The sequence below is a fragment of the Palaemon carinicauda genome, chromosome 14, assembly GCF_036898095.1.
Source record: "Palaemon carinicauda isolate YSFRI2023 chromosome 14, ASM3689809v2, whole genome shotgun sequence".
Lineage (NCBI taxonomy): Eukaryota > Metazoa > Arthropoda > Malacostraca > Decapoda > Palaemonidae > Palaemon > Palaemon carinicauda.
The window spans coordinates 35,883,361-35,900,860 of NC_090738.1; the positions used below are offsets into that span (position 1 = coordinate 35,883,361).

Here is a 17,500-nt window from a genome sequence, read left to right on the forward strand (position 1 = left end):
ATTGAGACTAGTTTAGCGTAACGGGGCGTTACAAAGATTGTGGTCACTGATGCTGAGAAAAAGAATTTCAACAATGAGATAGATCTATATATTAAAAAATAACAACTTAATTTCAATTTTAAATTCGCCGTAAAAAACATACTGTTCTCAACCGTTTTCCAGTAAAATACAGGCGGCCGTAATTTTACCTGACTTATTATCTCTTACGGGTTGGTGACCGTAATATGATTCCTTAACGTCAATATATCAGCTTTTAAAATGGTAAAACTAATGGAATAAATGTTGCCAGGCATTTGCCGTTTTCTAACGGAAAATTTTTAACAGTGTAGGAAACTGCTTAAATAACTGGGTTTATCGATAAAGAAATTTACAAATAAATTAACCAAATAAATATGATTCGAAATCATCACAAGAATATTTTGGCTAAACTCTTGATTCTAATTACAAATTAGTAGGTAATTCTTTAATGGATGAGACAATTGATGATAACAATTACGTTACTGTATATATATCTATCTATCTATATATACATATATATATATATATATATATATATATATATATATATATATAAATATATATATATATATATATATATATATATATATATATATATATATATATATTATACACACATATATATATATAATAAAATACATAATATATATATATATATATATATATATATATATATATATATATATATATATATATATACATATATGTTGAAAAATAAAATACAATCCCTCTTTTGTACACATTAGTGAAACTTTGCTTGGGACATGAACGCTATCATAAACAATACTTTGGCAAAACGCTCACATCATCAGACAAGACTGCTTCAAATTCCTCAAAGCAATACCAAGGAGCTTTACATGGAATCATTGAAGAGAATAGGCAGAGAAAGCAATCCCTGATCTATAACTGAACGAGAGTACAATGTAAAATAGAAATAATATTAAAGGGAACAAACTTAATACTTAATAATTTGTAATTATTCCCTAGACAATCTTCCCTGGCGCTATTTGGACATACAGACTAAAATACGGTTAAAATATATAAAAAGTACCTAAACTTTTTGAAAAAGTTACAAAATATTATTCTTCAAATTTTAAAAGCCCCTGAGAATATGGAAAGTTCACACAATATCATCTTTCTAATCATTAATGAATTGGATAGAGTGAAATCAAAACGCATGTTATCAACTAATTTATATAAGACAATAATGCTAGTTCATTCACTGCAGTGACAAATGTGGACCTTCGGAACTCACGTTAGCCATTGCAACCATCTTGCGTCTCAACTTTTGAATCAAAAGAAAGAATGAGCGCTTAATATATAATGAGCAATAAGACTATATTACTTCATGTTGATTGCAGAATATTGACATCCTCATAAAAGCAATATTCAAAAGTTTTAAAGGCCATTCATGAAGGCAGAGGCAAGGGACAGTCACATTGCCCTATCAAGAAGGACAAAGCCCTGGAGACTGACCATATATACATATGATCAGCGCCCAAGCCTCTTTTCCACTCAAGCTAGGACAAAGGAGGGCCAGGCAATGTCTGCTGATGACTCAGCAGATAGATCTATAAGCTCCCCCAAACCCCACATCCTTAGCTCACAAGGATGGCGAGGTTGCAGCGACTAAAGGAACTAACTAGTTTGAGCGGGACTCGAACCCCAGTCTGGCAATCACCAGGCAAGAACGCTACCACCAGGCCACCACGAACGAGTTAAGTTTTAACCTACAGAACAATAACTCCTTGGGAGATTAATATAAAATAAACTGACCAAAACGGAACAATTGAAAAAAAAATATTCACGCTACTTAAAACATAAAAGGTAAATAAGGAAGCATCAATTTAAGAGAACAACTTTAAGAGTAGGCTGACTCTTCAAGGACTTCAGGTCCATCATTCATTGTGACACACACACACAAACCACACACACACACACACACACACCCAAATCTGCGCTACCGAGGACAAGGTCTAAAAATAGAAAGGCGCTTCTTTGAGCTTGAATGCTCAATCTTGATTTAGGAAAATAATGAATATATCTGCCGCTAAATATTGCTACGTTTCCGTAAACAACCAAGAAAGAAGAAAAAAAAGGGGTCTACAAGGACTAAACAGACCTTTTTGTTTTGACCCTACTAATGCTATTTCCAAATGAGGTATAAATACGCATACAATATATGCATACATAAATTGAAAATATTAAATATAATATATATATATATATATATATATATATATATATATATATATATATATATATATATATATATATATATATATGTGTGTGTGTGTGTGTGTGTGTATGAGTGTGTGTTTGCGTGTGTGCGTGCGTGTGTGTGTATGTTTTACACTTGATACATACATACATACATTTATCAATATCAATTGAAATGAAAGCGAAAAGCTACAAACAGGGCTAAAACAGAACTAGCAAACAAACAAATAAAACATAGAATACACAAAAACCAAACAATCTACTTTCAACCCTGGAATATATGACAAGAAACCACAAACATAAACTATATAAGAAAAAAGATCTTATTCCTACGATCATAATTTTAACCTTTAAAGGTAAATGTCAAGGTAGTATTTGTGCGGAAGGAAGTATTAAAAAAAAAAAAGAAAAAAAAAAAGCAACGCCCAAAAGACAAGGCTCATGATACATGATAGAAGAGCGTCTTGAACTACTTATGACTTTATTTTAAGGATTTTTATTACTTTATTAATCTATTTAGTTCATAATTAATTTTTCTTTATTCAAATTTGAGTCCCAGGATACATCTTTGCAAATATGATTTTTAGGGACTCTACCTTTGTACCATTAAATGGTCGTTTCATAATACCACCGATTATTTTTAAATAAAATAAGGGTCCATGGGATGTATTTCTTAAAGTTTGAGAAGTAAGATTTAATTATGTTGTAGGCCTTTAGTCGTGGGATATAGTGTGAATGCTGTATCGTAAGTATGATGCATTGGCATACTCAAATTTTGGCTTAATCATGAAGGCAAGACTATAACAAAAACAACAACAACAACAACAACAATAATAATAATAATCATAATAATAATAACAGCATCAAATAGACCTATCATGATGAGAGGAGTACAATATTGATAATAATAATAAAATAAAAATAATAATAATAATAATAATAATAATAATAATAATAATATTAAATAGGCCTATCGTGACGAGAGGAGTACAATAATAATAATAATAATAATAATAATAATAATAATAATAATAATAATAACAACAACAACAACATCATCAACAACAGGTGGGTAATATTAAGTACCCAAAGTAGATACAAACCATACATATAGGTTCAGAGATAAGTGAAGTTTAAAACCCGACTAAAACACGTGATGCGGACCACCGAACTGCCAAGATAATACTGTCGATCTTATCTCTCTAAGTACTACAGCAAACCAACGGTCATCTTACCGACATGAAGTGGGACATGCCTCTTCAACGACCACCTGGCAGAAGAGGTTGCTGGGCAGATCTCTTGAACTAATTAAACACTCCAAAATCAAACCATTGTTCTCTAGTTTTGTGTAGTGCCATAGCCTCTGTGCCATGGTCTTCCACTCTCTTGGGTTAGAGTTCTCTTGCTTGAGGGTACATACGGGCACACTATTTTATCTAATTTCTCTTCCTCTTGTTTTGCTTAAGTTTTTATAGTTTATAAAATATATATTTATTTTAATTTTGTTACTACTCTTGAAATATTTTATAAAATATTTTATTTTTCCTTGTGTCTGGGCTATTTTCTCTCTTGGGGCCACTAGGCTTTTAGCATCCTGCTTTTCCAACGAGGGTTGTAGCTTAGCAAGTAATAATAATAATAATAATAATAATAATAATAATAATAATAATAATAATAATAATAATAATAATAATAATAATACACTGGACCACTAGATATCAAGAACCAAAGAACGACCTGAAAAATACATGGGAACTGAAAGAAATAGGAATAATACCTGAGGTGGGAAAGGGGGGGGGGGGGGGCAACAGGACTTATGAAGAAAACCCTGAGACAATAGCCTTCAAGCAATACCAAGTTGCCCAAGCATAAATGAGGTGTGGATTGCTGCCCATCAAGGGAACGGTGACCATCTTGAAAAGAGCCCTTGGATACAAGGCTAGTGGAGCATACTGTAGATGTGTAACCATAGACCCCATGCTGGAGTCCATTGCACCACTAATATACATTCAAACCAATTAAGGTATTAAGACAAATAGGGCACTGCCAATTACCATCGTCGACGCCAAAAATGGATTTCACAATTTTTCCTTTACATTTTTTTTTTTTTTTTCATTTGACATAATCGGTATTGTAACAAAGTCCTCTTTTTGGTCCAGACACGGGGTTGTTACATTAGACGAATTTTTCAAAGTTTTAAGCAATCTTATGGTTATTTTTTATGAAACTCATTGTATATTTAAACTCTCTTTTCGAGATGTAACTGACTTTATATCATCATCATCATCATCATCATTATTATTATTATTATTATTATTATTATTATTATTATTATTTCTTGCTAAGCTACAATCCTAATTGGAAAAGCAGGATGCTATAAGCTCAAGGGCTCCAACAAGGAAAATAGCCCAGTGAGGAAAGGAAATAAATAACTACAAGAAGTAATAAAAAATGAAAATAAGATATTTTAAGAACAGTAACAACAGTAAAACAATTCATATATAAACTACAAAACTTTAAACATCAAGAAAAAGAGAAATAAGATAAAATAGTGTGCTCGAGTGTACCCTCAAGCAAGATAACTCTACCCCAAGACCGTGGAAGACCATGGTATAGAGGCTATGGCACTACCAAAGACTAGAGAACAATGGTTTGATCTTGGAGTGTCCTCCTAGAAGAGCCACTAAACATAGCTAAAGAGTCTCAGACCTTAGCCGCCACAGCTTATTTCTCGACGTTTAGCTCGACCGTGACCTTGACCTTCCAAAATTTAATCATTTCCATCTTTTTACAAAACAGTTAATCCCTGCAAGTTTCATCAATCTACGATTGTAATTGTGGCCAGGAAGCTGTTCACAAACAAACACACATACACGCAAACTGGGAGTAAACCATAACTAATCTCTTTCCAACCTCGTTGGCAGAGGTAAAAATGAGAACATGAATGTTGGTAGGTTCAAGACCACAAATCTGCCCATCCCAAAAATATCGTGAGAGGTGAAATTCACCTTCAGGATTTTCTCTACGTAACATAAGAGCATTTTAATAACTAGTTAAAAGAAAACATGAATAGACAGGCTCAGTCATTCCAGGTGAAATTCTTAATTTCATAAGAGCAACTGACTATTTTGACAACTTTTAAAATCAGAGCTTCCGATGGCCACGTATAACTTGGCTAACTCATTCGATATAAATCTGGGACTCATTATTTCAATTAATCACAAATACAGTAAATAGATTGATAAATAAATCATAAGCCACCTTAACAACAATTCTAACAGACGCAAAAGGTAATGTAACTCAAAGTTAACGAGGATGTATCATAATTATCCCTTATCTCAATGATAAGACTAACCTACAAATACTTTTTTGGTGTGACATGCTTCAAACTATCCTACGACATTGATTTCTCCTATGAATTTAAAACGGAGGTTAATTTCATCATCATCTCCTCCTACACCTATTGATGCAAAGGGCCTCGGTTAAATTTAGCCCTAACAACCAGAGGTTAATACAGGGCAAAGTATTAATTTGCTAATTTCAAGAGCCGATTCAGAACTTCTCAATTTATTCCGTCTTCATGACTTCATCAATCCTCATAAAATTAATTTTCTTTGACTTTATACTTGATTAATTTTCTTTGACTTTTATACTTATTTGTCTATTAATTATTCATGGAATATGGAATCATTTCACAACGGATAAAATGCTAAAACTAAAAAAAAAGAAAAAAGTTCATAACCAAATTACACATTATTTCAATGAGTTTTGGACGTTCGTGTGGTAAGAAAAGTTTCTGTAACAAGAGTTTTAATATGAAGATTTAATTTGGGCTTTTCCCTGATGACAAATCTTCATTCTGTAGAGAATATTCGTATACACACATATACAGTATATATATACATATATACATAAATATATATATATATATATATATATATATATATATATATATATATATATATATATATATATATATATATATATATATATATATATATATATATATATCTTTTAAGCATATCATCAACACTGAAATGACAATAGTTCCATAATATTTAGTAGAGAGAAGGGGAAGTTTCTAGACGTATACCATGTTCTATTTAAAACTAATAACTCTATAAATGAAAATCACAAAATTTACACAACTCACGATACTTAATACGTGTAAACTGTGATTAAAACTTGAAATATCTTATCAATAAAGTAATCCCATTGCACATAACGAAAAAAGTAATCTAACATAAAACAACATATGATAAGAAGCGCATTTTAAGTGGCCAACCTTCCTAGCAGTATCCATGAGGTCAACGTTATTTTCCAGCGTCAAGTACATTGCCCGAGGTACTATGTATATATTTATTCATTCATCTTTTAATTTTATGCATTTATAATACTTGATTATTATTCTCTTTTGTTTGTTCTTGTCGTTTATGCCATTTTATATTTACCTATAATATGCTTACACTTTATAAATGCAGACGGATTGTGTATATCTAAGTTTTCCTGTGTGCAACAATACTAATCTATCGGTATCTAATTCTACTTTCAGTCTTGCCGTCATCCCCCTCGGGGCCCATGTATGCAAGTTGAGAAGAAATTACCATCTTTACCCTCTTTTACATTACTGTCATTCTAGGCAGTATGAGAAGAAAAAATAACAATTTCCTTTATCCCTTGAAATTCCGATTGAGAAAGGAGTTAGATGGGGAGATCCAATCTCTCCTAAATTATTCACAGCATGCCTAGAAGTTTTTAAAAAGTTTAGTTTGGGAAAATATAGGAATCAAAATTAATGGGGAATAAATTAACAACTTGAGATATGCAGATGTCATAGTTCTATTTAGTGAATCATGGGAGGAATTGGAAAAGATGGTAGAATATTTGAGTAGAGAAAGCAGAAATGTAGCACTGATGAATATGAGTAAAACCAAGACAATGTTCAATGTAAATGCAGAGACAACCAATAAGGGTTATGGATGAACCTCTCTAGACTAGAGAATGTTTATGAATACATGTACTTGGGACAGGCAGTGAGTGTCTCACCAGACAGGAGACCGAAATTAAATGAAGGATAAGCATGGGATGAAGAGCTGTTTACCAAATGAGATTATGAAAATTAAAATGAGACTTTCTCTAAAAAGAAAAGTATTTAATCAGAGGGTCCTACCAGTATCAACTTATGCATTAGAATCTTGGAGCCTTAAAGGATTAGGACATGAGATAGTTACAACTAAGAGAGCTATGGAAATAATAACAATGGGAAGATACAGAAGAAGAGCAGCATAGTTACGAGAGCAAACTATAGAGGCTATTCTAATAACATGTGAGAAGAAGAAATGGAGATGGGCTGAACATATAATGAGAATAACAAATAAAAGATGGCCATTAAGAATAACAATGGGCCCATAGAAATTGCAAAAGAATCAGGAAAAGGAATGGAAGACAATGGATTGACGAACTAAGAAAATTTGAGAGTATAGACGCATAAGAAGACCCTAAACGGACGCGAGTGGAAAGACATGTCTGAAGCCTATGTCCTGAATTGGACTAGTTACAGTGGACAAGAAAAGAGAACAGGCAGCAAAGTCTCACCTTGTCTAGGGTCGGTACCATGGCAGGAGATATTTCTTCTTAGTGGTTCATCAAACATTTTTGTATAATATTTGGGTTCAAGATTACTCCGGAAAATGAGGTTCCTTGCACTTATCATTTACCGTCAAGTGGACTATTTTCTTTTATCGTTCACTGTGAATAACCCTACTGTGCGAGTTTCTTTAAGCGATTTCTTTATTTTTTCTTGTGAGCAGTTTTTAATATTCCATTAATCTTAGTAAGAAGAATAAAATTTCCCTGCCATCAACCCATAGTCTCGGTAATCCTTTCGAGGGCATGGCACGCCACAGAAATGATTTAAATGAAGGCGCCAAGGTATCTGAAGTACGACGTAGGGCAAAGGGACGAGCAAATGACAAAAATCACTAAAAACTTCTTTTAAAATAATTTCAAAATAAATAATCCAACAAATTAACGGTGATTTGCTTCTTGCTGTAAGTCAGACCGTGTTGAATTATCGAACGACATAAACGTTATAAAGCAAAAGAAAAATTCCACGAAAGACGGTACCGTTCACTTATGAGTTCTGTTCGATAAATAGAGACTTGGTACGAATAAACCAGTTAAATCATATCTGTCAAATACAAAGAACTGATAACGAGGGCTCAGTAAGGTTGAAATATCAACGGAAACAAGAAGGACTTTAGAGTTTATGGGAAGTATTGGGCCACTACTGATAAAAACATGCCCGGATGGGAGGCATTCCCTTTCTTTTGAAAGAAATAGCGACCTTAATGCTTAATGGTTATGCCGTATCAGCAGTGTCAATTAAACAGCAATGAATTATAGTAATAGGAGCTAATATTCATGACTATATAATGGCATAAGGAACCTAAATAGCTGAATATGTTAATGCCCTGTGGCTCTAAGTAGGTGGTGGGATAAAGTCGAAAATCCTGACCAAATCCACAGCAATAAAAGAACTACGTAACTAAGCTTATTAAAAAGTTAATCTAATCTTATCTTTTAGGGAGATGGAGACACTGTCTTGGTAGAGGATTCCACTGATGAATCTCAGAATAAGCGAAATAACGAAGATCTAAAAAATGCAAATGTATTTCAAATTCTGCCATATGTCTTGCACAAATAAGGGTCCTTTTATTATCATTATTACTATTATTAGCTAAGCTACAACCCTAGTTGAAAAAGAAAGATGCTATAAGCCAAAGGGCTCTACCAGAGGAAAAGAGCCCAGTGTATTATAATTATTATTATTATTATTATTATTATTATTATTATTATTATTATTATTATTACTAGCTAAGCTACAACCCTAGTTGGAAAAGCAGGATGCTATGCTATAAGCCCTAGGGCTCCAACAGGGAAAAATAGCCTAGTGAGGAAAGTAACAAGGAAATAAACTGCAAGAGAAGTAGTAACAAAGAAAATAAAAAAATTTTAGATAATGAACAACATTAAATTAGATCTATCATATATAAACTATAAAAAACTTCATGAAAACAAGAGAAAGAGAAAGAAGAGAGAAAGAGCATGCTCTAGTAGACCCTCAAGCAAGAGAACCTCTAACCCAAGACGGTGGAAAACCATGGTACAAGAGGCTATGGCACTCCCCAAGACTAGAGAAAAATGGTCTGATTTTGGAGTGAAAGGTGTTGATAAATCTTGCAGCAAACCTTAGCTCTCTGGTGTATCACTGCATAGGTCAAAATAGGACACAGAAGCCTAAATAGAGAACTCTAACCCAAGACGGTGGAAAACCAAGGTACAAGAGGCTATGGCATTACCCAAGACCAGATAAAAATGGTTTGATTTTGGAGTGAAAGGTGTTAATAAATCTTGCAGCAAACCTTAGCTCTCTGGTGTATCACAGCATAGGTCAAAATGGGACACAGAAGCTTAAAATATTAGTTTTTATCCCATATTTATTTTTAATTATCTGTTTTAGGGGTAACTATTGCCAAATGGGCAAACGACTTGGCTACCTTCTTATCCTTCCACGATTAGGAATTTTCTAACGAATGGGCAAGAGAAAGGAAATCAACTGTTCGAATCAAGATCGTCGTCTGTAAGGTTACTGGGTAACGTGGGACCAAATATATCGAATAATCGACACTATATGTAAAATAAAACATTATTTATGTAAATATACTATGATGTATATATGTAATAAATTGTAAGATTGTAAATGTGTATTTCATAATAAAAGTTTTTGTATTCTATATATGAAATATTTATGTTAATTGCTGTTACTGTTCTTAAAAATTTTATCTTAATTGCAAATTATCTCTCTTATTTCCTTGTTTCGTTTACTCACTGGGCTATTTTCCCTGTTGGAACCTCTGGACTTATAGCATCTTGCTTTTTCATCTAGGGTTGTAGCTTGGCAAGTAATAATAATAATAATAATAATAATAATAATAATAATAATAATAATAATAATAATAATAATAATAATAATAATGGGAAGGTAACTGTCGGGCGAGTCTTACCTGGTATCAATTTAAGGAGGTACTTTATTTATAAATTTACGCCAAAATTATTATTATTATTATTATTATTATTATTATTATTATTATAATTATTATTATTATTATTATTATTATAATTATTATTACTATTATTATTATTATTATTATTATTATTATTATTATTATTATTATTATTAGCTAAGCTACAAGCCTAGTTGGAAAAGCAAGATGCTATAAGTCCAAGGGCTCCAGCAGCGAAAAGCCCAGTGAGGAAAGGAAATAAGGAAATAAACGATATGAAAAATAATGAACAATTAGAATAAAATATTTCAAAAACAGTAACAATATCAAATCAGATATGTCATATATAAACTATAAAAACACTTATGTCAATCTGTTCAACATAAAAACATTTTCTGCAAGCAAGTTTGAACTTGTGAGGTTCTACTGATTCAATTACCCCATTAGGAAGATCATTCCATATCTTGGTTACAGCTGGAATAAAATTTCAAAAATACTGTGTAGTATTGAGCCTCATCATGGAGAAGGCTTGACTATTATTATTATTATTACTAGCTAAGCTACAACCCTAGTTGGAAAAGCAAGATACTATAAGCCCAAGGGCTCCAACAGGGAAAAATAGCCCAGTGAAGAAAGGAAATAAATAAATGATGAGAATAAATTAACAATATATCATTCTAAGAAAAGTAACAGCGTCAAAACAGATATGTCCTATATAAACTATTAACAACGTCAAAAACAGATATGTCATATATAAACTATAAAAAGACTCATGTCAGCCTGGTCAACATAAAAACATTTGCTCCAACTTTGAACTTTTGAAGTTCTACTGATTCAACTACCCGATTAGGAAGATCAATTCACAACTTGGTAACAGCTGGAATAAAACTTCTAGAATACTGTGTAGTATTGAGCCTCATGATGGAGAAGGCCTGGCTATTAGAATTAACTGCCTGCCTAGTATTACGAACAGGATAGAATTGTCCAGGGAGATCTGAATGTAAAGGATGGTCGGAGTTATGAAAAATCTTATGCAACATGCATAATGAACTAATTGAACGACGGTGCCAAAGATTAATATCTAGATCAGGAATAAGAAATTTAATAGACCTCAAGTTTCTGTCCAACAAATTAAGATGAGAATCAGCAGCTGAACACCAGGATAATGAAATGTCTACAGTGACACAGGAAAAGCAATCGTAATTTAGTCGCTACTAAACTAGAGGAAGCTGAAAGACCCACAGATAAGATTAAAAAACAGTTGAAACGTTTTTGTCGAATGCTAGGTCATCAACAAAAAGAAATAAATGATAGCAAGTCTAGGTTGACATTGAAGAGAGTATGGTGATGTTGTAAAACATTGTACTGCACAAGGATAGACTCTTTGGACATAGTTCGCAGGAAGTAAAATGACTATTGAAAAGTAGCAATGAAGAGATTGTTATGTTGATGTAAAGCATTGTACTGCACAAGGATAAAGACTCTTTGGACATAGTTCGCAGGAAGTAAAATGACTATTGAAAAGTAGCAATGAAGAGATTGTTATGTTGATGTAAAGCATTGTACTGCACAAGGATAAAGACTCTTTGGACATAGTTCGCAGGAAGTAAAATGACTATTGAAAAGTAGCAATGAAGAGATTGTTATGTTGATATAAAGCATTGTACTGCACAAGGATAAAGACTCTTTGGACATAGTTCGCAGGAAGTAAAATGACTATTGAAATGTAGCAATGGAATTCTTGAAAGAAGAATAAAATTACATATAATTCTATATTGAAAAATTATATTAATGTACCACAACGCAAATTGAAAAGTCCACGTTAAGTATCTAACGGACTGGACGAACCCTCTGACATACTTAAGAGGTTGACCTTGACTACAACCTGGGGCGGAAAAAATTCATCAGGCATGAAAATTTTTTTCTAATTCAATCAGCTAATAAAGGAATAAAAATATACAGAATTAGAAAAGGGATAGAAAAAACTGTTTTATGGTGTGATGACGTAGATGACATTCGGAGAATGAGTTACGTTGTTCTGGGTACGGACAGTTATATGAAGAGACTGCAAGGAAGGGTCGGTGGGTATAATGGAGTCTAGGACTACAACTCGGACATTAAGGCTCCAAGATGGCTAATAAGGTCTACTGAAAATCGAAAAAACAAACTAAACTTAAAATTATTACAAAGTTGCAATCAATGCAAATGGGTACAAGTTATCTTACTAGTAGTAATGTTTTTTATGATAGCAGGATTACGTAAAATTTCTTGATGGGATTTTTATGCAAAATCTTCTCACAAGGTGAACCTCACGGCTAGCAACAAGTAACTCGATTTAGCAGAGATAAGGATGTCACCTTTGGAGGAAAGGAAGTATATATATATATATATATATATATATATATATATATATATATATATATATATATATATATATATATATATATATATATATATATATAAAAGTGTATGGAAAAAATTATAACTCATATTTTATAGTTTTCCACAGACTGACTAAATCCATAGAGGATTCACTGGATAGATACAACGAAGGATTGCCAGTTCCTTATGATTCGTCAATAGGCGTAGATGATGATGATGATTTTATCACAGGTGAGCCTTGAGATTTTGGGAGAGGCAAGAGTGCAACTTTAATGTAAAAGGGTAGAACCAGTGGAGGGATTGACATGATTTGACGGAGGTTTGCGGTTTCTGAAAATAGATATTGTTATAAGGTTTGTGGTGGCCGATGTGGTAACGTCCTTGACTGGCGATCACCAGACTAGGGTTCTAGTCCCGCTTAAACTCGTTAGTTTCTTTGGTCGCTGCAAGCTCACCATCCTTGTGAGCTGAGGATTGGAACGGGGGGGGGGGGAGCCTATAGGTCTACCTGCTAAGTCATCAGCAGCCTTTGCCTAGCCATCCCTGGTCCTAGCTTGGGTGGAGAGGGGGCATGGGCGCTGATCATATGTACAGTATATACAGCCAGTCACTAGGGCATTGTCCTGCTTGAAAGGGCAATGTCACTGTCCCTTGCCCCTGCCATTCATGAGCGGTGTTTAAACCTTTAATGAAGTCGAGTCATGTTACTCAATAGCACATAAGACCTTGTGACATATACTACGTATGCACTCAAAGACTATTTTTCTTTTAACGAACTACGAAGATTAATTACTTTAGACGAGTGTAATATTCTATTTAGACAATGATGAACCGTACACACACACACACACACACACATATATATATATATATATATATATATATATATATATATATATTATATATATATATATATATATATATAAATATATATATATATATATATAATATATATATATATATATATATATATATATATATTATATATATATATATATATATGAGAGAGAGAGAGAGAGAGAGAGAGAGAGAGAGAGAGAGAGAGAGAGACTACGAAATAGTTCGCTGTCGTACACCAAGGAGCATGTTCATAAAGTAGATCTCTGTCTGCTTCCAATATATTTCATCAAAATCTATCAACAATAAGATTTTAGAAATTACGTAAAACACCATCAGAAAACAGAGGTATATATGAAATAGCTTGCTTGTAAATAAACTCATATAAAGACAGCACTTTTGGCAAAATAGAATAATGGTATTTCAAAAGTTAAGAATCATCTTCCTCGTAATTTATTTAATGAAAATACCTTATATCAATTAAGTTTCTATTTACTTATGTTAACTACACAATAGTAAATAAGCAAGGGACTCCAAACAGATAGGAATGGCCTCCAATGAACTCCCACGAATCACTTCATAAAATGAAAGCAATTCGATGACCTTCTTAAATGCTAAGGTTTTTTTCTTTTAATAATTTATTCAGATTTAGAATGTTGCACTGGAGGCGCTTCTTTTGGATGGCTATGCGAAGACAAGAAAAATCAGAAAGTTTTAATAGTTTATATATGAAAGATCTATTTTAATGTTTTTGATGTTCTAAAAATATTTTATCTTAATTGTTAATTACTTCTCTTTCAGTTTTTTCTTTTCCTTTCCTCACTGGGCCATTTTCCCTGTTGGAGCCCATGGGCTTGTAGCTCTTGATTTTCCAACTAGGGTTGTGGCTTGGCAGATAATGATAATAATAATTAGATTTCCTTAAAATTGCTATGAACATTATTTTATTATTTTCTTTAATAAAATAAAAGCCCTTTGCTCAAGGAGCTAACTACTGCAATGTCATTGTTCAGTGGCCACTTCCCTCTTTGGTAAAGGTAGAAGAGCCTCTTTAGCTATGGTAAGCATCTCTTCTAGGAGAAGGACACTCCAAAATTTAAACCATTGTTCTCTAGTCTTAGGTGGTGCCATAGCCTCTGTACCATGGTCTTTCACTGGCTTAGGGTAGAGTTCACTTGCTTGAGGGAACACTCGGGTACACTATCTTTTCTATTTCTCTTCCTCTTGTATTTGAAAGTTTTTATAGTTTATATATATCGAAGATCTAATTTTTGTTGTTCCTGTTCTTAAGATATTTTATTTTAATTGTTCATTGCCTTTCTTAGTTTGTTTATTTCATTTATTTCCTTTCCTTACTGGGCTATTTTTTCTCTTTTGGAGCTAATGGGCATGTACCATCTTGCTTTTCCAACAACGGTTGTAGCTTGACTTGTAATAATAATAATACCAGATCAGTGACAAGCTCTCTTTTACCGAGAAATTCTGAAAATAGGAAATTCATAGGTATTTAGAGGTTACAATCAGAAGATTTCGAATATTGATAAAATAAATATTCAAAATATTTGCGAGAGTTTGATATCAATCTATATATTGTGGATATTGTTTTTTGTTACCACTTGTGACTAATTCATTTATCAATTACAGTCTAAGAAGATACTACAGAGGCTAAAATTGTTATATTCTATGGATACAGTAACCTTCCGGAGTGCGTGTACATACATTTATGTATACATACATATGTATATATTATAGTGTATATACGTATAAATTTTTGTATATATAAACGATATATATATATATATATATATATTTATATATATATATATATATATATTTATATATATATATATATATATATACACATATATATATATACAGTATATGTATATATACATGTATATGTATATATACAGTATATATATATATATATATATATGTATGTATGTATGTATTATGTGTATTCACACATACTACATATATTTGTGTATGTATTTTACACATTAAAACATATTACACTCACATACACACACACACACACATATATATATATATATATATATACATATATATAATATATACTGTATATTATATTATATATATATATATATATATATAATATACACATATATTTCACATTTAAAAAACGGGAGAAGGAATTATCCATTTCACAGTCTGTACACAATTACTTAAAACTTTGATAAAGACACGAATGAATTAAACAAACTCAATTCCTAGCTATTAACAGCGCTCTACGTCACAGTTCGTCTATTTGTAGCACATGAAGGAATAGATGGAGGTTTTCACAAAGTACCTCTTTATCCGAGGGTGTATGAGAAGGCAGGGAGCTATTTAGGAGATATTTAGTATGCTAACCGTCCTCCTCAATTAGAGCATGATCTGCATGTCAGTAGCTTGAGGGAATTTTCCATGTAAACAGGTATATGGTTTCTAATATCAAAAATCGATGTATACCTTATTAATTTTCTTAATCAATTGAATAACTTTATATGTAAAGGCACGAAATTACATCGAATTTACAGAGAGAGAGAGGAGAGAGAGAGAGAGAGAGAGAGAGAGAGAGAGAACACTGACCTCAAGGGTGTGAAGTAATCTACGGTATAGCATCGTAATATGCAACGCAATTTTTTCTACGCATTAGAAGTGAAAAATATTCTGTAACATTTCTGTATGCGTGATTGATTGATTGATTTAAAGTTTTCAGACATCCTCTACGGTAATCCTAACTTAAATTTCTTGTTTTTTATTGTATCACCAATTCCAAAATTTAAGTTTTTAATTTTCTAATTGTAATACCATTTTCAAATCTGCACTGTTAAAAATGTGCCGTAGATAAAACGGTAAAAATCCTGGAATAAATGTTGCCAGACATTTACCGTTTTAAAAACGGATATATTATTATTATTATTATTATTATTATTATTATTATTATTATTATTATTATTATTATTATTATTATTATTATTATTGACGTAAAGGAGTGATATTACGGTCACCAACCCGTAAAAGATAATAACAAAGTATGGGAAAAATTTCGGTCGCCTGTATTTGACTGAAAAACGGCTAACAATATATTTTTACGATAAATTTCCTATTAAAATAACGATTTTTTCTTTAACAGTGTACCTACTGTGTTTCCTTGTCCGCATGGCAGCAACAACAACAAAAACAGCAATAATAATACTACATAATATTAATAACCAGGCCTTTATAAAAATCGCTACATAGCCACCCGCAGGAAATGCCAATAGAGGGTAGGTCAGTAATCCCCTCAAGTTCAGATTTGCCTTCGGGAAGTGTTCATTCACTAGCTTCCGTCTCACGAACCTTGTGGCACTGTCGGGCCATTTTGAGAAAATCTCCAAGCGATGCCATGCTGGGATTTAAGGTATTTGGTGCGAGGACCACTTTCGGATGGCTTTCAATTAGATGTTCTGTTATGGAGTAGTTTAGAAAATGATTTATTTCATAATTTGATAATTTAATAAAACTTTTTTTTTTTTGGACATATTTCAATTTTCGAAAATATGGTGCTAGGGATTGTATTATTCCATAATCTGAAAAACGAGGAAAGGAACGATACGTTTATCTCCAAATTTTTCGCACCGTATCAAATCTTCTGACATAAAATATGCTAATTTCAAAACCTTCGACCATTTTTTTTTTATGCAAAACCAACCACTTAAATCATACTACCATCAGTTACTTTCATAACTCAACTATCTCCTCCTACAACCAATGTAAACGTTTAAATTAATTTATGTGTTGTCTATTCAGGGTTTAAACTTTTAAGGTAACTTCTTTAATTCAAGGTAATTTGCATGATTTCAAAGTAATTTTTAAAGTTAATAATACTTTTAAGGTAATTTCGGTTTTACTAGCTCCTTTTTCAAGGAAATTTTAAAAGTTTAAAGGTAATCTAAGTTAAAAAGCAGCAGCATTTAAGGTAATGGCCATAT

The 17,500-nt window shown here is 32.2% G+C and overlaps 1 protein-coding gene across 3 annotated transcripts in view; it reads right to left on the minus strand.

Moving 5' to 3' along the window:
• LOC137653517 (ATP-sensitive inward rectifier potassium channel 12-like) overlaps positions 1-17,500 on the minus strand; it is a 153,281-nt gene that overhangs the window by 29,854 nt on the left and 105,927 nt on the right. The window contains exon 1 of one of the 3 annotated variants that reach the window (XM_068386976.1): positions 7,834-8,376. The exons of the other annotated variants lie outside the window; for them this stretch is intronic. Within the exon in view, the coding sequence (XP_068243077.1) occupies positions 7,834-7,951 (118 nt within the window). The 5' untranslated portion in view covers positions 7,952-8,376. Of the gene's footprint in view, positions 1-7,833; positions 8,377-17,500 lie in introns of those variants that run through there. 3 annotated transcript variants of the gene reach the window in all.